The sequence below is a fragment of the Oncorhynchus masou genome, chromosome 5 (assembly GCF_036934945.1).
Source record: "Oncorhynchus masou masou isolate Uvic2021 chromosome 5, UVic_Omas_1.1, whole genome shotgun sequence".
Lineage (NCBI taxonomy): Eukaryota > Metazoa > Chordata > Actinopteri > Salmoniformes > Salmonidae > Oncorhynchus > Oncorhynchus masou.
The window spans coordinates 1292687-1313349 of NC_088216.1; the positions used below are offsets into that span (position 1 = coordinate 1292687).

General features: G+C 42.7%; 1 protein-coding gene and 1 pseudogene across 1 annotated transcript; both read right to left on the bottom strand.

Annotated features, from left to right (window-relative positions):
* LOC135525635 (zinc finger protein 271-like) overlaps window positions 1-6876 on the bottom strand; it is a 49001-nt pseudogene extending 42125 nt beyond the window's left edge.
* Window positions 6877-11663: 4787 nt separating this feature from the next.
* Window positions 11664-17707, bottom strand: LOC135525642 (piggyBac transposable element-derived protein 4-like). The gene is made up of 5 exons (XM_064953391.1): window positions 17515-17707; window positions 16438-16593; window positions 14198-14306; window positions 12174-12779; window positions 11664-12129 (listed from the first exon to the last, which is right to left on the bottom strand). Exons 1-5 carry the CDS (start codon window positions 17705-17707, stop codon window positions 11664-11666), a joined length of 1530 nt encoding a protein of 509 aa, XP_064809463.1.
* Window positions 17708-20663: the final 2956 nt, after the last annotated feature.

Below are 20663 nucleotides of genomic sequence, written 5' to 3' on the forward strand. Positions count from 1 at the left end.
TTGGTGATATGGGTTGATGCTATGACCAGGATGGGTTGTTAACACAACCAGGATGGGTTGTTAACATGACCAGAATGGGTTGTTAACATGACCAGGATGGGTTGTTAACATGACCAGGATGGGTTGTTAACATGACCAGGATGGGTTGTTAACCACGACAAGGATGGGTTGATAATATGGGTTGGTGATATGGGATGATGCTATGACCAGCATGGGTTGATACGACAACCAGGATGGGTTGTTAACATGACCAGGATGGGTTGATAACATGACCAGGATGGGTTGATAATACGACCAGGATGGGTTGATAATATGGGTTGGTGATATGGGTTGATGCTATGACCAGGATGGGTTGAAACTACAACCAGGATGGGTTGTTAACATGACCAGAATGGGTTGATAATACGACCGGGATGGCTTCTGGACAATGAAAGAAAGTTGATATGGAAACCAATAGAACAGGAGAGAAATGCTGGTTAATGACTTCAGGAAGTCTAAAATAATTTATGATTTTTATAGTGGAGATCAAGTTTATCAATTGCACAACCACCCAGTATATAGATGCTACACCACCACCACCACCCAGTATATAGATGCTACACACCACCACCACCCAGTATATAGATGATACACCACCACCACCCAGTATATAGAGAATCCACACCACCACCACCCAGTATATAGATGCTACACACCACCACCACCCAGTATATAAATGATACACACCACCACCCAGTATATAGATGATACACCACCACCACCCAGTATATAGATGATACACACCACCACCACCCAGTATATAGATGATACACACCACCACCCAGTATATAGATGATACACCACCACCACCCAGTATATAGATGATACACCACCACCACCACCCAGTATATAGATGCTACACCACAACCACCCAGTATATAGATGATACACACCACCACCCAGTATATAGATGATACACCACCACCACCCAGTATATAGATGATACACACCACCACCACCCAGTATATAGATGATACACCACCACCCAGTATATAAATGATACACCACCACCACCCAGTATATAGATGATACACCACCACCACCACCCAGTATATAGATGATACCCACCACCACCCAGTATATAGATGATACACCACCACCACCCAGTATATAGATGATACACCACCACCACCCAGTATATAGATGATACACCACCACCACCCAGTATATAGATGATACACCACCACCACCCAGTATATAGATGATACACCACAACCACCCAGTATATAGATGATACACCACCACCACCCAGTATATAGATGATACACCACCACCACCCAGTATATAGATGATACACCACCACCACCACCACCCAGTATATAGATGATACACCACCACTACCACCCAGTATATAGATGATACACCACCACCACCACCCAGTATATAGATGATACACACCACCACCCAGTATATAGATGATACACCACCACCACCACCCAGTATATAGATGATACACACCACCCAGTATATAGATGATACACCACCACCACCACCCAGTATATAGATGATACACCACCACCACCACCCAGTATATAGATGATACACCACCACCACCACCACCCAGTATATAGATGATACACCACCACCACCACCACCACCCAGTATATAGATGATACACCACCACCACCACCCAGTAAATAGATGATACACCACACCACCCAGTATATAGATGATACACACCACCACCACCCAGTATATAGATGATACACACCACCACCCAGTATATAGATGATACACACCACCACCCAGTATATAGATGATACACCACAACCACCCAGTATATAGATGATACACCACCACCACCACCCAGTATATAGATGATACACCACCAACCACCCAGTATATAGATGATACACCACCACCACCACCCAGTATATAGATGATACACCACCACTACCACCCAGTATATAGATGATACACCACCACCACCACCCAGTATATAGATGATACACCACCAACCACCCAGTATATAGATGATACACCACCACCACCACCCAGTATATAGATGATACACCACCACCACCACCACCACCCAGTATATAGATGATACACCACCACCACCACCCAGTATATAGATGATACACCACCACCACCACCCAGTATATAGATGATACACCACCACCACCACCACCCAGTATATAGATGATACACCACCACCACCACCCAGTATATAGATGATACACCACAACCACCCAGTATATAGATGATACACCACCACCACCACCCAGTATATAGATGATACACCACCACCACCACCCAGAATAAAGATGATACACCACCACCACCACCCAGTATATAGATGATACACCACCACCCCACCACCACCACCCAGTATATAGATGATACACCACCACCACCACCCAGTATATAGATGATACACCACCACCCAGTATATAGATGATACACCACCACCACCACCCAGTATATAGATGATACACCACCACCACCACCCAGTATATAGATGATACACCACCACCACCACCCAGTATATAGATGATACACCACCACCACCACCCAGTATATAGATGATACCCACCACCACCCAGTATATAGATGATACACCACCACCACTCAGTATATAGATGCTACACCACCACCACCACCCAGTATATAGATGATACACCACCACCACCACCCAGTAAATAGATGATACACCACCACCACCCAGTATATAGATGATACACCACCACCACCCAGTAAATAGATGATACACCACCACCACCCAGTATATAGATGATACACCACCACCACCACCACCACCCAGTATATAGATGATACACACCACCACCCAGTATATAGATGATACACCACCACCACCACCACCACCCAGTATATAGATGATACACACCACCACCACCCAGTATATAGATGATACACCACCACCACCACCCAGTATATAGATGATACACCACCACCACCACCACCCAGTATATAGATGATCCACCACCACCACCACAACCACCCAGTATATAGATGATACACACCACCACCACCCAGTATATAGATGATACACCACCACCACCACCCAGTATATAGATGATACACCACCACCACCACCACCCAGTATATAGATGATACACCACCACCCAGTATATAGATGATACACCACCACCACCACCCAGTATATAGATGATACACCACCACCACCACCCAGTATATAGATGATACACCACCACTACCACCCAGTATATAGATGATACACCACCACCACCACCCAGTATATAGATGATACACCACCACCACCACCCAGTATATAGATGATACACACCACCACCCAGTATATAGATGATACACCACCACCACCACCCAGTATATAGATGATACACCACCACCACCACCACCCAGTATATAGATGATACACCACCACCACCACCACCCAGTATATAGATGATACACCACCACCACCCAGTATATAGATGATACACCACCACCACCACCCAGTATATATATGATACACCATCACCACCACCCAGTATATAGATGATACACCACCACCACCACCCAGTATATAGATGATACACCACCACCCAGAATATAGATGATACACACCACCACCACCACCCAGTATATAGATGATACACCACCACCACCCAGTATATAGATGATACACCACCACCACCACCCAGTATATAGATGATACACCACCACCACCACCCAGTATATAGATGATACACCACCACCACCCAGTATATAGATGATACACCACCACCACCACCCAGTATATAGATGATACACCACCACCACCACCCAGTATATAGATGATACACCACCACCACCACCCAGTATATAGATGATACACCACCACCACCACCCAGTATATAGATGATACACCACCACCACCACCCAGTATATAGATGATACACCACCACCACCACCCAGTATATAGATGATACACCACCACCACCCAGTATATAGATGATACACCACCACCACCCAGTATATATATGATACACACCACCACCACCCAGTATATAGATGATACACCACCACCACCACCCAGTATATAGATGATACACACCACCCAGTATATAGATGATACACCACCACCACCCAGTATATAGATGATACACCACCACCACCCAGTATATAGATGATACACCACCACCACCACCCAGTATATAGATGATACACCACCACCACCACCCAGTATATAGATGATACACACCACCCAGTATATAGATGATACACCACCACCACCACCCAGTATATAGATGATACACCACCACCACCACCCAGTATATAGATGATACACACCACCACCACCCAGTATATAGATGATACACCATCACCACCACCCAGTATATAGATGATACACCACCACCACCCAGTATATAGATGATACACCATCACCACCACCCAGTATATAGATGATACACCACCACCACCACCCAGTATATAGATGATACACAATCTGGGTTAGGGTTTGGCTGGGGTAGGCCGTAATTGTAAATAAGAAATTTGTCCTTAGCTGACTTGCCTGGTTAAATAAAGATTAACATAACATACAAAATAACAACTTTTTAACATGTAACCATTTTAGGAAATAAATAAAGCAGTCAAACCCCTGTTTTTGTGAATAATAACAGACTCTTTAGAGACGTTTCCCGGAACTCAGCTTCACGTCATGTTTAACCTGAACAGACCAATGCTGTGTTGTCGACAATAACACACTGGTTCTCTTCACTGCTTGATTTGGGCAGGAGCTCACCAGAACTGAGTACCGGCACCTAAAAATGTTCTATCGCTTGAGTTTCTGCACCTCTTATAAAAAAAATAAGAGTTTGAAAGTACTGTATTGTTCCTGCACCTTAAATATAAACAGTAACGGAAGCTATTTCAGTCCAAGTCAAGGACGGGTTCTCATGCCTTATTGCTTACATTCATGTGGCTCGCTTTTTTCAAAAGAAGAATCTTTCATCATTTGAAATCAGAGTTGGTTGTGTGTGGTATGGTAACCACAGAGATCTCAAACCTTAAATGGGGCGGCAGGTAGCCTAGTGGTTAGAGCGAAAGGTTGCAAGATCGAATCCCCGAGCTAACAAGGTAAAAATTTGTTGTTCGGCCCCTGAACAAGGCAGTTCACCCACTGTTCCTAGGCCAGTTCACCCACTGTTCCTAGACCAGTTAACCCACTGTTCCTAGGCCAGTTAACCCACTGTTCCTAGGCCAGTTCACCCACTGTTCCTAGGCCAGTTCACCCACTGTTCCTAGGCCAGTTCACCCACTGTTCCTAGGCCAGTTCACCCACTGTTCCTAGGCCAGTTCACCCACTGTTCCTAGGCCAGTTCACCCACTGTTCCTAGGCCAGTTCACCCACTGTTCCTAGGCCAGTTAACCCACTGTTCCTAGGCCAGTTCACCCACTGTTCCTAGGCCAGTTCACCCACTGTTCCTAGGCCGTCATTGAAAATAGTTAAATAAAGGTCAAATGTATATTTCATTTTAAACCAGATCAGTCAGCCTTACCTTATAACTAAACAACCAGGGACCTAATTATACTACCATTGATAATAACTATAATAAATACACAATAATAACTTGGCTCTTTTTATTTTTACCTTTATTTAACTAGGCAAGTCAGTTAAGAACAAATCTTATTTTCAATGACGGCCTAGGAACAGTGGGTTAACTGCCTGTTCAGGGGCAGAACGACAGATTTGTATCTTGTCAGCTCTGGGATATGAACTTGCAACCTTTCGGTTGCATGCTCTCATGGGATGTCGAGGGTAGAGAATGAGCAAAGCACTACAGGAAGAGATATTCAGTGATGATTAAAAATGTTGGGAAAAATATAAGAAATGGGAAGCATTTTAGCCATTAACATTTTGTTGGTTGACAACAATCTGTGGCTTTAACAATTCCCAACCACACATATAGTTCAACAACTGCAGAGTTTTTGCCCCTGTTTTTAAGACAGTACTTACCGTCGTTAATCAGATCTCCTGTCGTCTCTTCTTCTTCTTCCTCCTCCTCCAATGAGACAGTAATCTCCCCCTCCTCCTTCATTCCAGAAACGGCATTCTCCTCTTTCTCCTCCTTCAGAGTAACATCCTCCCCCTCTTTCACTCTGAACACTTCTTCCTCTTCTTTTGCTGAAACGGTCACCTCCCCCTCCTCCTTCATTCCAAAAACTGCATTCTCCTCCTTCAGAGTAACATCCTCCTCCTCTTTTACACTGAAAGCTTCTTCCTCTTCCTTCACAGTAGCAGTCACCTCCACCTCCTTCTTTCCAAAAACGGCATAGTCTTCCTCCTCTTCCTTCACAGTCACCTCCCCCTCATCCTTCTTCATTCCAAAAACGGCATTCTCCATCTCTTCAGTTACATCCTCCTCTTTTACTGTCACATCCTCCTCCTCTTTCACTCCAAAAACGGCATCCTCCTCTCTCTCTTCCTTCTCTTCTTTTACTGTAACATCCTCCTCCTCTTTCACTCTGAACGCGTCTTCCTCTTCTTTCACTGAAACGTCTTTCTCTTCTTCTTTCACAGTACCAGTCTCACCCTCTATTTGTTTTTGTATTGTAACATCTTTCTCTTCCTCCTCCTCTTTGACGAGAGCTTCTTTCTCCGTCCAGCAGACCTCCTCATGGGTGGAGTAGCTTAGTGAGCTCATGGTCGGGGATGCTAACTTGCTAGCTAGTTAGCATTAGCAACTCGTCTAATACTCGTCCTAACTTAACCAGCTAGCTAGATGACTAACAACGGAATATTTAAACGAAAGGGGTAGTAACTAACTAGAGGATAAAAAATTAGTTTAAAACACAGTGGCTAATAATCACCGAAATCGTTTGAAGAGCACCAATGTTTCAGCTTTGTTGCCTAGCAAGACACCGAGGTGGTTGTTCTTCTTCTTTAGGATTTGGTTGGCGGCGCTCATCCGGGTTTAAGGCGCGTATACCGCCACCTGCTGTACTGGTGTGTGAGGCCATTCACGGCCAACCAACATTCAATTCTTGATTCGGTAACACCAAGTGTAAAAGGAAAGTTTCCCTGACAACTATTAACCCATTCCACTATTTAATCGTACTCCAGGCCAACGGTCTGGGAGGACGGAACACTACCCCTGCAACTGTTCTGCAGTAAATCCTCGCAATCCAAAGTACTTCTCTGCCGCAGCCCCCACAACCCCCGTGACTTCCGATCCATTTCTGTAGTACAGTTGACAACCATGGCTATGAATGCTAAAAAAAAAAAGCCCACCTTTACTGAAGCACATATTCTTCCCATCACTCTCCCTTGGTCTCTGCCTATTCACAGGGATCCCTCACCCTGTACCCATCTTCCTCTTTACCACGCTCTTCACTGCTATCGGCATACAACACCTTCTGTCCTACTGTAACCCTGGCAACCTCAACCCGCCTTTCTCTCACCGAACACCTCCGATAGGTTGCTGACTTCTTCTTCGGGTTTACTGATTCCACTACAGGGGAATATCTATTCATATTCCGAAACCTTCAGTTATTCGAAAAGCTCTAAATCCCATGTGGGGCCTGAGAGGGAAGGACAGCGTGAGAGTCCATGCAGCTCCTCAGACGTTAAGTATTTTAATTCCCGGGAATAGTTCAAATCAAATCCAATTTTATTTGTCACATACACATGGTTAGCAGATGTTAATGCGAGTGTAGCGAAATGCTTGTGCTTCTAGTTCCGACAATGCAGTAATAACCAACAAGTAATCTAACTTAACAATTCCAAAACTACAGTCTTATACACAGCGTAAGGGATAAAGAATATGTACATAAAGATATATGAATGAGTGAGTATGAGTATGTAAACAAAGTGGCATAGTTAAAGTGGCTGGTGATACATGTATTACATAAGGATGCAGTAGATGATATAGAGTACAGTATATACATATGAGATGAATAATGTAGGGTATGTAAACATTATATTAGGTAGCATTGTTTAAAGTGGCTAGTGATATATTTACATAATTTCCCATCAATTCCCATTATTAAAGTGGCTAGTGATACATGTATTACATAAGGATGCAGTAGATGATATAGAGTACAGTATATATGTATACATATGAGATGAATAATGTAGGGTATGTAAACATATAAGGTAGCATTGTTTAAAGTGGCTAGTGATATATCAGCTGCAGGAATCAACGAGGACAGTTACACGCACAGTAATAATTGGATATTAAACTGACTATCGGCAGGATATAGATGTAGGTGGTCATGGTAGCACCTTACACTGCTCATCTTAATCGGCATCGCAGTGCTGGAGACGTTAACACAGACCCGGGTTCATTCCCGGATATCAGAGGGCCATCAGGTAGCCGGATTACAGATGTGTCCATGGAAACAGGATATCAGAGGGACATCAGGTAGCCGGATTTCAGATGTGTCCATGGAAACAGGATATCAGAGGGACATCAGGTAGCCGGATTACAGATGTGTCCATGGAAACAGGATATCAGAGGGCCATCAGGTAGCCGGATTACAGATGTGTCCATGGAAACAGGATATCAGAGGGACATCAGGTAGCCGGATTACAGATGTGTCCATGGAAACAGGATATCAGAGGGACATCAGGTAGCCGGATTACAGATGTGTCCATGGAAACAGGATATCAGAGGGACATCAGGTAGCCGGATTACAGATGTGTCCATGGAAACAGGATATCAGAGGGACATCAGGTAGCCGGATTACAGATGTGTCCATGGAAACAGGATATCAGAGGGCCATCAGGTAGCCGGATTACAGATGTGTCCATGGAAACAGGATATCAGAGGGACATCAGGTAGCCGGATTTCAGATGTGTCCATGGAAACAGGATATCAGAGGGACATCAGGTAGCCGGATTTCAGATGTGTCCATGGAAACAGGATATCAGAGGGACATGTGGCCTGACTGAATCAGACTCATAATGATAGTTTAACCAGTTTTCTAGGCTATATAATATATTCTAGAATTAATCCATGATGTCATAATGATAATTTAACCAGTTTTCTAGGCTGTATAGTATATTCTAGAATTAATTCATGAGGTCATAATGATGGTTTAACCAGGTATATTCTTTCATCCATGATGTCATAATGATAGTTTATAGTATATTCTAGAATTCATCCATGATGTCATAATGATAGTTGCTGACTTTTGCCCAACACCTGCAGCAAATGCCTCTTCCCCGTCTTCTGGCTGGGCAGAGTACTTTAGGATTTTAGTTACTGCGGTGTAACAAGGGCCGAGCCGTGCGGCCCTACCAACCCTTCTATTTCTTCGTAATGGCCCTTCGCGTGAGTTGGGTTTGTTCCTTCGTTCACGTTGTCACTCCCTTATTTTCCGGTCTAGTATGAGGTCTTGGATAGATGAGTACTTTATGTTTATAGATTCTTCCTATACTCCCCTACCTTGTCTTGTCTTGTCTTCTTTTATATATCAATACCTAATAACTTGTTTTCTGTTAGCTATTATGCTCGTCAGCTAGTAGTCACTTGGAAACTAGTATTGTTATATGTATTGACTTTAATAAAGATATATTAATGTCCACACAATGAAATATTCTTTAGTGCAATAACTTTAACCTATAACCAGGGTCACTTTCTGTTCAGTGAGAGTGTCAAAGGCGTTTGCTCTCCAGATCGTTAATCTGGCCTAGTTGTCTAAGTTTCAAGCTTTTATTAAGTCACTCTGTTTTTTGTCTAATACACATTATTACAATTCAATGGTTCTACAGTTTCCTAATACATCAATAATTCTCAATCAATCCTTAATGCACTATACTATGCCAAATAATATTGCAAATATAATTAGCTTAAAACACTTCTAAAACTCTTAAAACAAAGCAAACACCCATATATTTACCTTGAAGCTCTATTCCACAAGGCTTTATTTATTTCTGGGCTGTTTCAATCTTGCCGAACTGCGATTGCACTCCAAAGATGGAACTTGTTGCTCCCAAGAGTTCTCTACGCCTCGCTCTGTTGAGGGGTGAAGTTCTCTCTTACACAACCTTGTTCTCTTACTGTTTTTAAGTGGAGTGAGCTTCCAGTGTACAACACAATTCTTTAAGATATACCAGTCAATAGTCGCGCCTTGATGTCAAAGTAGTCAATACAAACAGAGTATAGCAAAAGTAATTTACCTGATCTGATGATTCTCTATGATGTCCAAATCATATGGGTAGAGGATCATGTCTTGGCACTGATCTCTCCTCCTTTTATACCTCTTTTAGACACTCAGTTTGGGGGAAGATGTTCGGGAGTGCAATCTATCTTAACACAGTGTGCCATTACATTATGTCCTTGCCACTTTTCTTTGCAACGTGCTCTAGATTAAGTATCACTTAGTCCAATGTTAAGTCCTTCAGCACTGATGCCCATAGGCATTCTTCCGTTGGGGCGTTGGTTTGGTAGATCTGTTCCTACCACTCCTCCTCAGTATTCCTGTAGGTTGGTTCTTGTTTAATGTCCAGTACTTATAGTTCCTGTGTATTTGGCTCCCTCTGCTGGTCACTTGCTGCTGTGGCAGTTTCTTCCCGCATTCCCCAGTCAATAGTTGGTCTTAGAGCGTAGAGGATGTGGCTCTGGATCTGGACCGGCTACTGGGGGAGGGGTCTGATCTCTTTTGGTTTTTGCTACACACCTCAAGAGTAAAAATGAACAGTTTAGGGTTCCATAGCCGCAGGCAGAACAGTTGAAACTGGAACAGCAGCAATGCCGGGTGGACTGGGGACAGAAAGGAGTCATCATGCCAGGTAGTCCTGACACATGGTCCAAGGGCTTAGGTCCTCCAAGAGAGAACGAGAGAATTGGAGAGAGCATACTTAAATTCACACAGGACACCGGATAGGACAGGAAAAGTACTCCAGATATAACATACTGACCCTAGCCCCCCGTCACAAACTACTGCAGCATAAATACTGGAGGCTGAGACAGGAGGGGTCAGGAGACACTGTGGCCCCATCCGATGACACCCCCGGACAGGGCCAAACAGGAAGGATATAACCCCACCCACTTTGCCAAAGCTCTACACAATATTCTGCTGCTGATGCCAGAGCTCTACACAATGTTCTGCTGCTGATGCCAGATGCCATAGCAGTCTCTTTCTGATGTAAAGCAGAGGGTCACTGAGCATGTTGTGCAGGTGATGGGGGACTTCTTCTTGCAAACAACACAGCAACGCCTCCATGCTGAGCCCCTTTGGCCCTTAGGCACATCCATGTCTGCACAAATATATTTGGGCAGATGAACACTTGTGGCAGGAGCAGAAGGGACAGAGGTAGAGTGGTGTAGAACGTGGTGCAGTGGTGCTGTAGCCAGCAAGCTCCTTGATGAGCTGCTCTCTGAAGGCTTTCTGTGAGAGGAAGGGCTTTCCACAGCTCTTAGCCATTTCCTTGTGTAGGATGAATGCATTCACCACAGCAATGTCGATGAAATGATAGAAGAAGGTCTTGTACCATTTCATTGTCTTGTGGAGAACATTGTAATAGCCTACTAGCGCATTTGATAGGTCCACACCTCCCATGCTCTTGTTGTAGTCCTTCACAGCAGCAGGAATGGGGACATTTTTGGTGGTCCACGCCCCAGCACCATCCTTCACACGTCTGACAACATAATTCTCATTGAAGGACTTGTGGATTGTGGAGCACATCACCACCTCTCTGGCATCCATCCACTTTACAAACAGCATGCCATCTTCACGGATCCATCGCATGGTCCCCGATCAGCATGCTTAGGCATGTCGTTCACCTTCGTCTTCGGGAAGCCCTCCCTGGTGGTACGAATGGTGCCACAAGCCCACACTCCCCGCTTCCTAAGGTCTGCAAACAGGGCAGGGCTTGTGTAGAAGTTATCCACAAACAGTTTGTAGCCCTTCCCGAGCAGTTGAAAATCCAATAACACCATTACAGAGGCATAGCTGAGTTCCTTACCGTAAGCGAAACTGTTCTTCCCCTCGTAGACCAAGAAATTGCACGTGTAGGCACACTCAGAATCAGCCAACACAAACAGCTTGAAACCACACTTGGTTGGTTTGTTTCTCACGTACTGCTGGAGGCCAATGCTGTCCTTTGAGGCCACCATCCTCTCATTGATTGACACGTTCTGGGCTGGCTGAAAGTATGTCTTGCAGGCCTCGACAATGCTGTGGTAGAGAGGTTTGATTTTGCACAGTCTATCAAACCTCGCTGTGCTCTCTTCTTCTCATTCTCTTCATCAACCATTGGGTCACTGATGTGAAGCGCCTGGGAGAGATCCAGAAACCTTTTGCAGGACATAACAGTCATGGGGAAAGGCAGTTGGTAGAGAGATGACGTTTTCCAGTAGTCCCTCAGGCTTTTCAGCCTCACCAGCCCCATGTAGATGACCAGAGAAAGGTAGCAGAACAAGTCTGCCGTGGATATGGGCTTCCATGCTGCCTTTTTGCCTGCTTGCTTCTTCTTCCCATACTTATTGGTGTTAGACACGAGCGACTCTACAACGGATGGGGTGAAGAACAGCTGAAAAAGCTGAAGGGGACTGTACTTAGCAGTCATGTTTAGTTGAGGTCCTGGCTTCCTTTTCGGCCTAAAAGTTGGTTGGGGTGGCTCCACATCGTCTTCTAGGACGGTGTGCCAACGCCCTTCTGTCCCTCTGTTAGCGGATGACACACTTCCCCTCTTCCTCTTCAATGCCGGTCCTCTAGAGGGGAGGAGCCCGGGAGGCGTGGAGCCGGAGACAGCAGGGGGACAGCTGGATGAACCAGCTTCACAGGGGGATGGACAAGTTGGCACTGGGGACTCCCAGTCGGAGCCACTGTGAAAGAAAATGTTCAGTTAGAATAGTTTCACATATGAGCCCTGCATCAACAGGTATAATAAACACACACATACATATAGAGTACAGGGAATATAAAGCGCTGTTCCATTTCACTTTGTTGTGGGCTTGCCTCAAATAGGCTATTTCATGTGGGGGTGGGGTGGAGCAGCAGCTGGTAGACCATGCTCTCTCTAATGTAGACTGATTGGAGGAAGCATGCTGGCTGTGTTTGCCTACATTCTACACCATACAATTAATTATATTAATTAACATGACACACACACTTATACATACATATATACACACATATTATATATACATACATATATACACATACATAGGCTATGGGTCGTTCACATACATAGGCTATGGGTCGTTCACATACATACAAACAGACCCTCACTCACAATGACTAGCCAACACCGCCAGCATTCAAAAGTGACCAAAACATCAGCCAGGAAGTATAGGAACTGAGAAGTGGTCTGTGGTCCCCACCTGTAGAACCACTCCTTCATTGGAGGTGTCTTGCTAATTGCCTATAATTTCCACCTGTTGTCTATTCCATTTGCACAACAGCATGTGAAATTTGTCAATCAGTGTTGCTTCCTAAGTGGACAGTTTGATTTCACAGAAGTGTGATTGACTTGGAGTTACATTGTGTTGTTTAAGTGTTCCCTTTATTTTTTTGAGCAGTGTATATATGTACCATATACACAATCATATCAGTTCGTCTTACCTAAAAACCATATAACATAATATACACTACCGGTCAAAAGGTTTAGAACACCTACTCATTCCAGGGTTTCTCTTTATTTGTACTCTTTTCTACATTGTAGAATAATAGTGAAGACATCACAGTGGGGCAAAAAACGTATTTAGTCAGCCACCAATTGTGCAAGTTCAGATGAGGGGCCTGTAATTTGTAAACATACGTATTTATATTGTGCAAGTTCTCCCGCTTAAAAAGATGAGGCCAATACTTATTTTCCACCATAATTTGCAAATTAATTAATTAAAAATCCTACAATGTGATTTTCTGGAATTTTTTCTTCTCATTTTCTCTGTCATAGTTGTAGTGTACCTATGATGAAAATTACAGGCCTCTCATCTTTTTTGGTTGGTAGATGATCGAATACTAATATCATGCAATAAAATGCAAATTAATGACTTAAAAAAATCATACAACGTGATTTTATGGATTTTTGTTTTAGGTTCCATCTCTCACAGTTGAAGTGTACTTATGATAAAAAATGACAGACCTACGTGCTTTGTAAGTAGGAAAACCTGCAAAATCGGCAATGTATCAAATACTTGTTCTCCCCACTGTATATAAATCAATAAAAAAATCTCAAATTAATATGCAACCATTTGAACAACTGCATTAGCATGAGAAGCAAAAATTATTTATTACTTACTGATCGAAAAGTGGATCTTCTTCTTCCAAAAACATTTCATCCGCGCTGGAATCAAAACTCAGATCACTCATAGAGTCCTCATCCATTCCTTTCGTGTCACTCTCAATTTCTGCAATAATATCATCAACATGTTTATACTTGGACTTTTGATTTAGCTTTTCCACTCTTAGTAGCCATGTTTAACTATTTCAGATTTGAGAAGTTTTTAGAAGAGAACGAACAGCTGTGAAACGTAAACTACAGTGCGTCCTGTTTCCTTTCACCAGAGAATGAACTCTGGTGCGCACAGCTCTAGCATGATGGCTGTTTGTCCTACAAACGGCGTTCACATACTGCTGGAAAGCCCAGCTCATTGGCTACCCGGCTAGGTTTCAAAACGATAGGTGGTCATTGGACACCACCAGGTGTTGCATAGCCAATACATAATGTAGAATGATGAAACGAGTGTCAGAGGATTGCACAGAAACCGAACTCGACCGTGTTAAACAACGTTTAGCCAATTAGATTTCATAAAATTGTTTTTTTGCTGCAAGTTGAAAGAGTCGGAACTCATGCAGAATGCTGTTTCCAACATGGACCGTGTTGGGATGTACACTACCCTTCTAAAGTTCAGGGTCACTTAGAAATGTCCTTTTGTCCATTAAAATAACATCAAATTGATCATAAATACAGTGTAGACATTGTTAATGTTGTAAATGACTATTGTAGCCCATTTATCTACACAGAGGCCCATTATTATCTACACAGAGGCCCATTATTATCTACACACAGGCCCATTATTATCTACACAGGCCCATTATTATCTACACACAGGCCCATTATTATCTACACACAGGCCCATTATTATCTACACACAGGCCCATTATTATCTACACACAGGCCCATTATTATCTACACAGAGGCCCATTATTATCTACACAGAGGCCCATTATTATCTACACAGAGGCCCATTATTATCTACACAGAGGCCCATTATTATCTACACAGAGGCCCATTATTATCTACACAGAGGACCATTATCAGTAACCATCACTCCTGTGTTCCAATGGCACGTTGTGTTAGTTAATCCAAGTTTATCATTTTAAAAGGCTAATTGATCATTAGAAAACTATTCTGCAATTATGTTAGCACAGCTGACAACTGTTCTGATTAAAGAAGCAATAAAACTGGCCTTCTTTAGAGTAGTTGAGTATCTGGAGCATCGGCATTTGTGGGTTTGATTACAGGCTCAAAATGGCCAGAAACAAAGAACTTTATTCTAAAACTTGTCAGTCTATTCTGGTTCTGAGAAATGAAGGCTATTCCATGTGAGAAATTGCCAAGGAACTGAAGTTCTCGTACAACGCTGTGTACTACTCCTTTCACAGAACGGCACAAACTGACTCTAACCCGAATAGAAAGAGGAGTGGGAGGCCCCGGTGCACAACTGAGAAAGAGGACAAGTGCATTAGAGTGTCTAGTTTGAGAGACAGATGCTTCACAAGTCCAAAACTGGCAGCTTCATTAAATAGCACCAGCAAAACACCAGTCTCAATGTCAACAGTGAAGACGCGACTCCAGGATGCTGGCCTTCTAGGCAGAGTTCCTCTGTCCACTGTCTGTGTTCTTTTGCCCATTTTAATATTTTATTTTTATTGGCCAGTCTGAGATGTGGCTTTTTCTTTGCAACTCTGCCTAGAAGGCCGGCATCCCGGAGTCACCTTTTCACTGTTGACGTTGAGGCTGGTGTTTTGTGGGTACTATTTAATGAAGCTGCCAGTTGTGAGGCGTCTTTCTCAAACTAGACACTAATGTACTTGTACTCTTGCTCAGTTGTGCACCGGGGCCTCTGGTTGCTGATAATGGGTTTCTGTACGCCTATTTAGATATTCCATTAAAAAAACTTTCCAGCTACAATAGTCATTTACAACATGTCTACACTGTATTGCTGATTAATTTGATGTTATTTTAATGGACAACAAATGTGCTTTTCTTTCACAAACAAGGACATTTCTAAGTGACCCCAAACTTTTCAACAGTACTGTATATATAGAAATACATGTTTAAAATGTGTACCAATCAATTGGTCAAAAGAACAGGTGACTAAGTCAAACAAGATTTTTTGTAGTCGGGGACAGCCCTACTGGTAAAAGATACCAGTCCATCTTCATATCAACTAACAGAACTCTGCTGGTTGTCCTGGTAACAGATTCCAGTGGGCAGATCTATTGTATTTGTTCAAACTAAACAACAGCACTTACTTTGATGTGTCAAATCTGATCCGTTCTTCTCTCCTCCTCTCTCAGTTCCACTCAGCCCTGTTGCTTTCCTGCAGTCCACCAGCAGCAGAGACAACTTCTTCCCCCGGGAGAGGTACGACACTGTGACTCCGGGAGGACGGAACGGCCAGCGTTGTCCTGGTAACCATAAAGAAGGGACACAGACACATATCATTATGGATGCTGATGTCACTGTTGACATAAAGTGCTTTACAGAAACCCAGCCCACGATAGAGCAAGCTGTATGCCAGACCAGACCAAGCTGTACCATCTGGTGTTCTGATCTGGAGAGACTCTTCTCTGCCTCTTCATGGGGTTGTTGAGGCTCCCCAGAGGATCCACGATAGTCACGTCCCTCTCCTGTGTGAACAAGAACATCAAATGCTTAGCAGGACAGGAAAATGGTCCAATTAACACACTAATCAAGAGATCGTCCCTGGTAAATCATTACTGCCTCCGACCTGGCGGACTCAACAAACACACGTTTCAATTGTAGATTGTCAGAGGGTTGGAGTGTGTCCCTGGCTATCCGTCAATAAAATGTTAAAAATAAAAACAAGATGGCACCATCTGGTCTACTTAATATAAAGGAATTTGAAATGATGTATATTTAATTACATTTGAGACTTTTACTCAAGTAGTATTTTACTGGGTGATTCACTTTTACTTGAGTAATTTTCTATTGAGGTATCTTTACTTTTACAATTGCGTACTTTTCCCCCCACCACTGTGATGCAAATGTTAAAGGGCCGTTCCACAAAATGGATGCCTTTTGCGTCCCTTCGACATTTTAAGTATAAATTATGCACGGTATATTATATTTTAAAAGCCTGTTATAATAGATTAAGTGCACTTTAATATAGACCACATGGAGAATTCAATAAATCAAAATTTGAAGTTCCAAAAATATATGTACCAATGGCAGATTGCCCCTTAAACAATTCCTACAGTACTGAACAACATACTAAAGTGCAGAACTTCAGTATAATGGCAATTTTTTAAAAAATAAACATTATTTCAACAACTGCATAGTGCCCCTGTTTATAAAACAGTACTCACTGGTGGTAATCGGATGTTCGGTCTCGTCTTCCTCTTTTATTGAGAAATCCTCCTCTTTTACTTCAAAAGGTTCTTCCTCCTTCTTGATTCTGAAAGCTCCTACCCCTTTTTCCACTTTGACAACCTCGTTCCCATATTCCTCTTTCACTGTAATATCATCCTCTTGTTTCAATGTGATCGCCTCCTTATTCATTCTTCAAGCTTCTTTGCCTCCTTTCACCAGTTTCTTTCTCCGTCTAGATTAGTGAGTTTATGCTCCGGGAGATTAGCCTAGTGCAGTATCAATGTAACACATTTGCTAATTTAACAAGCAAATTACGTTTAAACGAACCAGTAGATAGGTAAACAGAATTATGTTCAAAACACTAAGAGTAATATACACAAGATTGGTCGAAACAGCTTCAATTTTTAGGTTTGCTAGCAAAGCACCGCGTGGGTAAACCAGGAACCTTTTGTCGCTGTTGAAGAAGCCTCCCGCCCGTCCACTAGATAATACGTCACACAAGAAGCATCACCCGAAAAAGTCATATCGCCATCTGCTGACTGGAGTGGGTAACGCAATTTGGAAAAATATGAATTACAATGTTCAGTCTGGCAAGCAATGTCATAAGAGGTCATTTAAAAATAACCAGATGTTATGTTCTTACTTCTTACAGCCAATACTTTCCTCCAGGATCGGCCTGCCTATTAGGCAGGATTAGGTGACAGATAGAATAGGGTGCCATACTCCAAGCTAAATTGACCAAGGCTCATCACGAACAACACATAACACTTAATATAATGCTGCCCAAATACAATGAAAACTTCTCTCACCCAGTGGCATATGGGTTATTTAGGTCCTGTGGGTTATTTAGGTTATTTAGGTTATTTAGGTCCTGTGGGTCCTGTGTGGCTCAGTCGGTAGAGCATGGCGCTTCTCGCCTGATTGCTCGTGGGTTCGATTCCCGCTGGGGCCACCCTATGTAAAAAAAAAAAAGTAGTGGCCCCAGCCGACTTGTAAGAGCCATGGACAACACGTCTTCTAAATGGGATATATTTATTTATTTTTTATATTTATCTCCACAGAGGAACACTAGATCTCTGTCAGAGTGACCATCAGGTTCCTTCCACCTCCCAGACCAAGGCCAAGATCTCCTGATTGCTCAGTTTGGCCAGGCGGTCTGAATCTAGGAAGAGCAGTTGGTGGTTCCAAACCTCTCCTTTTAAGAGCCATGGTAGACACTGTGTTCTTTGGGAACTTCAATGCGGCAGAATTATTATTTTTTTGTCTAACCCTTCCCCAGATCTGTGTCGGCGCTAATGCACGGACAATTCCTTCCACCTCATCTCAAGGATGATCAATGGAAACAAGATGCACCTGAGCTCAATTTCGATTTGAACAGCAAAGGGTCTGAATACTTATGTAAATCAGTTATTTCTGTTTAAATATATATATCTCTATATACATTTGTAATCATTTCTAAAAGCCTGAATACTTTCCAAAGGCACTGTATGTATAGACATGTATTTTCCTTTGTTTTCCACTAACCCTACCACCCCTTCCCTGATTGGAGGAAACTAATGCACAACAACTATTAGGCTTCTACGTCCAGCTCATACATACTATGTACATTTTACAGACACAATGTATTATACAATAGTTATATTTAGTTTGTTTTAAATCCTATCCTTCAGTTACCCTAAACCTCTCCCATCTATTTCTGAAGACCATCCAGTCCTACCCTTCAGTTACCCTAAACCTCTCCCATCTATCTCTGAAGACCATCCAGTCCTATCCTTCAGTTACCCTAAACCTCTCCCATCTATCTCTGAAGACCATCCAGTCCTATCCTTCAGTTACCCTAAACCTCTCCCATCTATCTCTGAAGACCATCCAGTCCTATCCTTCAGTTACCCTAAACCTCTCCCATCTATCTCTGAAGACCATCCAGTCCTATCCTTCAGTTACCCTAAACCTCTCCCATCTATCTCTGAAGACCATCCAGTCCTACCCTTCAGTTACCCTAAACCTCTCCCATCTATCTCTGAAGACCATCCAGTCCTATCCTTCAGTTACCCTAAACCTCTCCCATCTATCTCTGAAGACCATCCAGTCCTACCCTTCAGTTACCCTAAACCTCTCCCATCTATCTCTGAAGACCATCCAGTCCTATCCTTCAGTTACCCTAAACCTCTCCCATCTATATCTGAAGACCACCCAGTCCTATCCTTCAGTTACCCTAAACCTCTCCTATCTATCTCTGAAGACCACCCCTTTTGATTTCTATTTGCCATATATTTTTAACTGTGCTGTTTCACAAAAGTTATTGACCTTTATATTCTCATAGTTGCTACAGATAGTAAATTAAAAATAAACATGTTTGCTAAAAGTATTATTATATTATTGATCAATTGTCTATGACTTTTCAAATCCCCCAGTAGTGCTGTCTGCAGAGTTAGCTCCAGGTAAATGTTGCCATTCCTTGACATGTGACCAAAAACAAGCGACATAATTACAGTACTAAAACAAATTATCTAATGATTCTGTCTCTTCGCAGCTAAATCTGCAGAGAGGTTCATTGTATCCCCCATATATAGAACATTGTATTGGTTGCAATAATTTTGTATAATAATTCAAATTGAAAAATTCCAAGTTTTGAATCTTGCGTCATTCATAATTTTCTTTAACCAATGTTGGTCTTTAATGCAGGACTGACAGACAAGTGTCTTACTTTTTCCCCTTTCCACCATGTTTGTGGTAATGCTGCAATTAGTTGGTTGTAATGTTGGGTAGTGCAGACATTTCCATATATTTCTGTTGTCTGCATGTGTGACAACTCCACCAGTCCTATTTATGATATAATTTACAAAGATTATACCTTTTTTATGTATTCATTTTAAAAACATTTTTTTTTATCAATTAGTATATTTGAGTTTAACCAGAATTGTTGTAGTATTATTTGTTCTGTCTTTTCTGGTGGGTTAAACTGAAATTAAAACCAACTTTCTATGGCTTGTATTGTAATACAGCCCGACAGGATGCTTTCATTGTGCATCTGTAAAACTCTGTGAGGGTTTTAGGTGACAAGCCAAATTTCTCGTGCCTCCTGATGTTGAAGAGGCTCTGCCGTACCAGGCGGTAATACAGCCAGACAGGATGCTTTCATTGT

Bases quoted from the DNA above. Each gene is read 5' to 3' on its own strand.
- LOC135525642 (XM_064953391.1), bottom strand. From the start codon at position 17,707: ATGAATAAGGAGGCGATCACATTGAAACAAGAGGATGATATTACAGTG. The intron at 16,594-17,514 runs GTGAGTACTGTT...TATGGTTACCAG, and splicing joins CGAACATCCGATTACCACCA to GACAACGCTGGCCGTTCCGT. The intron at 14,307-16,437 runs GTAAGTGCTGTT...ATATTATTGCAG, and splicing joins ATCAGATTTGACACATCAAA to AAATTGAGAGTGACACGAAA.